Source organism: Nipponia nippon, unplaced genomic scaffold, assembly GCF_047370975.1.
Source record: "Nipponia nippon isolate SJK-2023a ecotype South Korea unplaced genomic scaffold, ASM4737097v1 scaffold_5, whole genome shotgun sequence".
Lineage (NCBI taxonomy): Eukaryota > Metazoa > Chordata > Aves > Pelecaniformes > Threskiornithidae > Nipponia > Nipponia nippon.
The window spans coordinates 14,303,040-14,310,728 of NW_028262369.1; the positions used below are offsets into that span (position 1 = coordinate 14,303,040).

Sequence of the window (7,689 nt, forward strand, 5' to 3'; positions counted from 1 at the left end):
TGAAAAAAAGAAAAAAAATGTGATTTTGCTTAATTCCCTTTCAGTGATATAACTAATTTTCAATACTTAACAGGGCTTGCAAGCCAAATCCAGAGCACTATGCAGGTGGCCTGGTCTGACCACCACAAACAACAGCACGTCTGGCTAACTTCAGTGCGTTTTCATGGAAGACATTCTTTCTGTCCTTGCATCAGAAGGGAGATTCTCAATTGTAATCGCAATCTTTTTTGATTATGTGATTGAAAGCTGTTGGTTTCCCTATGATGTCTCTACACTTCCCTGCATCTTGTGTCAAAATAGGAATGCCTAGCTCCCGCCGCAGCATACTGCAGTGAATTAGAAAGGATTTCTCTGCATCTCTTATCGCCAGCATTCGTCAGGGTACTCTCCCTCTAGCAGCAAAGCCTGGCTAAACCAGAGCACAGCGCTTTTCTACAGTCCAGCATGTATTACACTTGGACTACAAACCATCCTACCCTCAAATTATGGCTTTTGTCAGCTGGTGATATTAAATTTGTCTCTAATTTCTTTTAGAGTGGAACAGGCTAAATCATAGATGCTAATGGCTGATTTTTTTACTTTTTTTTTTTTTTCCTGATGCTCCAGGCCACTGACTCAGATTATGAAGATGAGTTGCCAAAGCACTCCTTTGTGAACCATTACATGAGTGACCCCACATACTACAACTCATGGAAGCGGCAGCAGAAAGGGGTGAAGCACCCAGCATCCTATAGATATGAGGAGTGTGCCGCCAGTGAGACAGAACCCTATTTCCAGACTGTCATCACGACACAGAGCTCAGGAGGGGTGTACACCCCAACGGGACAGCCCGCGCCCGGCTCCCGGACTCCAGTGACAGGGTTCTCCTCCTTCGTCTGAGACGGGTCTGGAGGATACAGCCGAACCGCCGGCGGCACTCGGAGGGACCCATCGCAGTGACTGTGTCTGTGCGTGACCGGTGCGGTGAACTGTGGGTAACTTCTCTATCAGGGTAGAAACGGATGGGAACAGGAATGAGGCTGGGTTTTTTTTTTCTGAAGACAATCAACTCTAAAAATATGGAGCTGAACTAGCTGAACCTTTGTTAAAAAAAAAAAAAAAGGAATTCTGAAAAGTGATGATTTTAACCACTTGTGAATAGTAGGGGTTTTTTAACCGCTTTTTGTAACACTGCTTCAGGAAGCAGCTCCTATGCCCTTCTCTTCCCTCTTTCTTTCTCTCCCCTCCTCCTGTCCCCGCATTCCCAAACAAGGAGGTGAATTCCCTAGATGCAATGAGTGACTTTGTGATGTGATTTGAAGAGAAAACATAAAACCTCCCAGGCTCCTTTTTCTTCCTTTTTCTCTACTCTTTTTTTTTTTTCTTTCTTTCTTTTTAATTTTTCCCTGTCATCAAGGTCAAGTAGGAAAATATAGAAAAGGGACAAATTTTTATGTGAAAAGCAGACACCTCCTCTCTCCTCATTGCTGCTCCCCACATTAGGAGCACTGGCTGATCAACTTAGGCTCAGATGTGTCACTCTGTCTGCTCTAGGCTCACTACTGGTATATTTATACTGAATTACTGACCTGCTTTTCTTTGTTGTTCAAATGGGACCTGCTTCATTCTTTAAATATTCCAACTCCAGGGCCTTTAGAAGAGGAGATGGCTCAAGAGAGTGCTGTAGGCAGCGGTGGGTGAAGTAAGTGGGAAGAATTCAGATGCAAGGTCAGTTTATTTTTGGTGTGGCTCTAATCCTCCCTCGTGGACTGCATGTGCCATTTGAATCGGTCATTTTTTTTAAAGTCAAAGGACACAACCCAGCAAGCCAGAGGAATCTTTCAATTAAGATTGCAGTGACAAGCTAGAGAGTCTACTAATTGATGAGGTTTTTGATCATCAAAGTTATCCTGCCCCATCAATAGAAACTGAGCATCCGTTCTCGCCCAGACTCTGCAGTGCTGCTTACTGGTCTCTAAAAAAGTACATGGTAGCTGGGTTTCTTTGATTTTATTTTTTTAGTACAAAGACACGTCACACAGACTGGGTGAGTTTTGGTGTTCACACGTGCCTTTTTTTCATTCTTCAGCTTCATTTCTAGGAGAAGCAGCAAAGTATCTCCAAATAAAGCTAGCCAGGTTTTTCAAGCATTAGCATCATGAATTACCTTGTGCACATTTACAGGCTGTTTTGTGCACTTGAAGCTACAGCCTTTGGAAAGAAGAGAGGGGATTTTTAGTTTATTTTCCATCCTTTTGTATAGCTCCCTTTTTGTTTTCTTCTTTTGTATCCTTTTCCTGAGTCTGTCATGTTTAGCAGCAAGTTGTTTGCTCACAAGGAAGTTGTCAGGGGTCTAGAGAATCCAGGTCCAGCCCTTGGACCTAGCAACAGCCCTGGATCACCAGAGTTTTTACCGCAAGAGTTTGAAAGGTGAATTTGGAAGCAGGCAAGCGATTGCCACTCCAGTGTCTGGCATTTCCCCCCAGGTGGATGTAGGTCAGGCAGAAAAGCTGGTATCCCACTGCTTGCTAACTGTTACTATTGCAAATTCTCCCTGTCCTCTCTGGAGGGATGCGGGACAGCTGTGGCACCCGGTGGTGGTGTCTTCAAGGCAGGCTGTTGAAACCAACCTGGCTTTGATAACAGTGGCTGCCTGTTCCTGCCCATAGGGGGTGGTTAGAAGTAGCCTGGTGGCACCTTACCTGAACAGGTGAGGTCCAAGGGCAAGCTTAGCTCTGCTGTCCTCTTTCTTCTTGGACAGCACAAACGATCTCGGAACTGCTTTTACTCTTTGGCACTGCCTCTGAGCACTGCTGCTCTTGGTGCATACAGATTCTGGATAGCTTTGGCACTGGATTGCTGTTCCTCTCCAAAGGCTCCAGAAAGAAAAAGTTCAAAACCAAAAACTCCAGTGGGGGTGTTTAAGGGCTTTTGAGTCTGGGATGATGATCCACAGCTCATGATATGGCAAGGGATGTGCAAAGACACAGGCTTGTGAGCCATCCCGCGCTCTGCACCTGGATAGGATGTGTGTGGGATGGAGAAGGGGCTCCAAAGAGGATGATGTGGAGCTTACTGTGAAGAGGAATGCAAAGCAAACAAAAACCCCACTGCCTTCTGTGCACTTTGACTGTTCTCTTAAGCCATATGGACTTTGCTTTAATTACTGAACTGACAAAAATTTGTTTGCAGTCTGAGTTTTTTGTTTCTTAGACAAAATTATCTGTGTGACTTTCTGATTTGTTTTCCTTCTGCTTTGTTATTTCCTGCATCAGATTATGTATTTTAAACACTTTGGTTTATATACATGTGACATAGCAATGCAATTGCTGTTGGAATTTTAATGGCACTTATCCAACAGGTATGAGAGGTAGTGCTACAGGAGGAGCCTTTCAAGGACCGCTAAGGACTTAGGGATGTAGATAAGTAGAAAGTAGATCAAACACCGAAGAGCTTGCTCCAAAGGAAAGCATAGTGCGAGTAGCTCCGTATCTCCTGGATATTGCCAGATCTGAATTGGTGTAAGGTGCAGCTACTCCCTGGGGCTGATCTGATTACCACATTGAGCAAAAAAAAGCAAGGAAACCATGGGGAATAAAGGAAATGGATTCTGTGGGCACTGCTCCACTGAAGGACAACATGGGGAGCAGCATGATCTATACAAAGCGAGGAGAAGAGACTATTCCTTTTTTCTCAGAGCCATCTGCAACTAAAAAGCCTGAGCTTGCTGAGGGCCTGCTGAGTTGGCTGTATGGCCCTTTTCTTCTGACGGCTGCCGAAATAACAGGTTAGGTGTGATTCCTTTAGGACCTGTTGATCCGAACAAAGGTATTTCTGTTCCATTGCAGCCCACACTACTGTCACTCTCGGTTTTGTTTTGTTTAGGAGTTGGCTTTTCTTATATATGGGTTTATTTTACTTAGGCTTATTGCAGAGCGTGGAAGATGAGCATAGGATATGTGTTCTGCTGCCCAGGATCCTGTACAGCTACATGCATGATGCCTGTGCCTTCTTGTTAGCATGCTGTGCTTCTGAAATATGATTAATGGGTAGGTTTTATTTACCTCAGATATCAGGTAAATTGTTCTATCTGGAAGGAAACACTCCATCAGTTAGCAAGAAAGCTCTCTTTCATAGCTGTAATCTTTGGGAATCACAGCCTTGAAATATGACTTTTAATAACTTTACAATAACTTCACCCATCAAATCCATTTCTGTTTCCATCTTCCTGTTTAGAGCAGTCTTGAAAAATGAAGGCTTATATTTAAAATGCCTTCTTAGGATATTTTAGTTGTATTTATTTATTTACTTTCCCATGTTTCTCAGGTCTCTTGGTGGCTGTTACTACAAAATAAAAACAGTGTCATGAAATGACCAAGGGAGACATTTCAGGGAACAGTTTAATAGGAGCTCGTTTTTCATGCAATAGCCATGGAAATATCCAATTTCCTGCAGCAAAACAGTGCCCAAGTCTTCACCCCCCTCCCAGAGCTGAGATGACACCAGCCACCAGCAATTCTCCTGGCACTCCCAGCGGCACCGAACCTCAGGTTGTCCCTATCATAAATCATGTGCAAAAGTGCAGGTGAGTGAAGGAGCTGTACTGTTCTAGCTCACTCAACGTGGAGCATTTTATCCCCCAAAAGTCCTCATCACACATGGTGTGTCCCCCACCCTTGCTGGTGCACAACCAGCGCTGCTCGGGTGCGAGCAGCAGCAGTGAGAAGGGACAGGAGAGGGCACTGTTTTACTTTCATCAGGGACGGTCTCTTTGTTCCCCACCCTGGGAGTCACCCGTGAGAAACCCCTTGGTGGGGAGGGCAGGGAGAAGGGAGAGCACAGAGAGAAAAGGGTTTCATCAGCATTTACTAAAGGAATCACACTGCGGCCAGCAATCCCGCTTTTGGAAGCAGTTGGCATTACTGGAGAGAAGAAAAAACCCGTACAGAAAAAGAAACTAATTCATTACCCAAAAGGATTATTTTTTTTTCCTCTTCATTTTGAGTGTTAAAGCCAGTGATGCTTTGCAGATGGGCCAAGATCTCATTTTTCCTGTTTATACCCAGGTCTCTGCCAGAAGCTGCTTGTAGCAATTGTTTAGAATAAATTTCCAAGTCTGCCTTGACATGAGGATACATTTATTATCCTTGTCATTGCTTCCCTCAAGAAATCCATTGGGTCATCCAAAGATTATCCTATCTGCTCTCCAAAAAGGGAGGAGAGAGAGCTGTTTATACATACAGAGCACTGGTGTCTTCTCTCACTTGCTGTTTTCGGATAAGCAGGGCAACTCGTTTCAGAAAAATCCTTTTAGAAAAGGAATTTATTGAGAAACTTCAAAAAAAAAAAAAAACCACACACAAAAAAAACCCACACAAGAAAGATAACCTTTGGCAGGGCCATTAGAAATCTTGAAGTCCTAGAAACCTGTGACATGTAAGACTGAGTATAATCCCAAGACCTCCTATCTTTAGTGATCTCCTTTATCAATACTAGCCAGAAGGGCACATACAATGAGGGCTTATATTTGGAGAGGAAAAGCCATCACAGAACAGTTGCTAGATCGGCAGGTTGTACTGCAGCCAGCTTCATTCAACCTGAAGCTCCTGCTAGTTCAATCACATTTCTTAGGTTGTTTTTATAGGTTTTTGCCAGCATGTGTGGAGTCCATACATCATTATGGCATTTCTAGAGGTCACGTGGGGAGAGACATGTTGCTGTGGTGTTTACACAAAGCCACATGCATGACGATGTGGTTGTACGGTATCCATTGAAACCTCCTTATGGAAAGCCACCCTTGAATTAGGGGCACATTCACCCCAAGACTGAATATGTTGGGCTGGGCATGGGCCTTAAATGGCTCCACCTGCCAAGTCCCTTCAGTTCTTTGTATTTCTGTATTCTGCTTCTTCTCCCCCACATCTCCACCCCAGCCCTCCCAGGCAAATAAAGTTGGCTTGCACTTTGTGAAGGTGTAAAGTTTGCTGCTCCCCGTAGTAGAGAGCCACAACCAATAAGCACACACATGACACATGGGACAGGTGAGATATGTTTGAACAAGGAGTGAAATGCCACTGGGACTTCAGGTTCAGGCTCTGACTCAGAATTTTATCTGCCCATTTTAAATGGCCTTGGAGCCACAAGACTTGACAGGAAATTCATTATTTTGATGCTGTTTGATCACTGCACTTTCTTGGGGCATGAGTTGCTGGATGTAGAGACTGGAATGGGGTTACAGAGCTGTATAGCGAAGTGTTTTCCCGTCTACATCCGATTCTCTAGATCTGGGAATGACACCTTTCTGCTACTGCAACGTTGTGGTGTTCTGCTGGTGGGGCACCTGGGAAGTGCCACCAGCATGCCCCCCTTGATGTCGCTAAGCTCCTGAGCAGTGCTGGGATCTGTCACAGTGCAGTGGGAGCTCTCGGGTAGTAGAAAGGTGCAAGGACACGGTATTACGGTGAGTTTATAGCTGGTCACTTTGCCACTCCTGGGATGGAGTCCATCCTCTAGTTTGGTATCTGCCGGCAGTTTAGGGGTAGGACCACCTTACACAGCTGTGTTTAAGTTTCCCTTTGGTGTACTACGGTTATTGGGTTGTTGCTTTTACTTCAGTGTCTCCTTGGGGATTTGCCCTGGATTTTTGTTCCACACCTCTTGTTAGCCTCACCTTCACCACTCCACTATTTTATATGAGAAAGTTACTTCTTCTTTTGCAAAGTTGCTTCTAATTAAAAGAACCCTTTTTGAAACGTGTCTGTCCTTGGTACATTTATTTTGGGGAGGGGAAAAAATATTTTCCAGCCTCTTCTGTTATTTTTGGCTTGAAGTAGTTTCTGGGTACCTTGCCAGCATGCTCATGAGTTAACAGCTCAGGATGGCAAAAATGTAACATGGGCTGAAATTCCTCACTGTTAGTTCTGGACTGTAAAATCTTATAATCCCCTGCTGCTTTTCAGCTAAAATGGCATTCTGAAATAGTTTCCACCCAAAATTTGATCAGCCTTAAATATTTTGTTATTTTGTGGTGATAAACTTCCTCCAAATCCTTAATATGGGAGAGTCAAAACCCGTTCAGAAATGGAAACCCACGGGGCCACCGTTTTGTATGCCCTTGTCCCCTCGCAAATAATATTTGTCCTCCCCTGCAGCATTGCGGCAGCCCTTAATCGGTTCCCACAAATGTGCTGATGTTGGGGAGGTCAGACCAGATCCCAGCTGGTGGAAATCAGGGCAGCTCTGTTATTCCAGGGTGGTCGTTGGTGCCTTGCACCAGCTGAGCATCTGGCCTAGAGAAGTAAACTAAACACAGTCAGGTCAGCTAGAGCTCTGGTGGGAGAAACGGGGGCGAGAAATCAGTGTTTTCCAAGTGGGGGAGGGGCAGGGAAAGTCAAACTGCTAAGGAAAGAAGTCATATTCTCCAGTTCCTGAAAGGGATATTATAAATAATGCAGTGTTGTATAAATACAGGCAGCCCTCTGTGGCTCGTAGCTTGTAATAACCCAGAGGTATCAATGTACCCATTTTGAAGATGAAACTCCTCACACCGTAGAATTTCGTGAACAAGACATTATTCTGCAAAATTACCATAAGATGCAGAAGTGCTTTTTTGAGATCATTCGGCTCCAAAGTGTATCATCCTCCTGCTTCCAGCCCTTGCTCTTCTCAGGATGCGTTTCCTCCGCATGTGTTTTTATGGTTAGGAGCGGA

At 44.5% G+C, this 7,689-nt stretch overlaps 1 protein-coding gene across 9 annotated transcripts in view; it reads left to right on the plus strand.

Moving 5' to 3' along the window:
• The window catches only part of SDK1 (sidekick cell adhesion molecule 1), a 424,191-nt gene extending 417,460 nt beyond the window's left edge, over nucleotides 1-6,731 (plus strand). For all 9 annotated transcript variants that reach the window (XM_087732480.1, XM_087732484.1, XM_087732481.1 and 6 more), the window contains one exon: nucleotides 607-6,731. In XM_087732480.1, coding sequence (XP_087588606.1) covers nucleotides 607-879 — 273 coding nt within the window. In that variant the 3' untranslated portion in view covers nucleotides 880-6,731. The remainder of the gene's footprint in view (nucleotides 1-606) is intronic.
• Nucleotides 6,732-7,689: the final 958 nt, after the last annotated feature.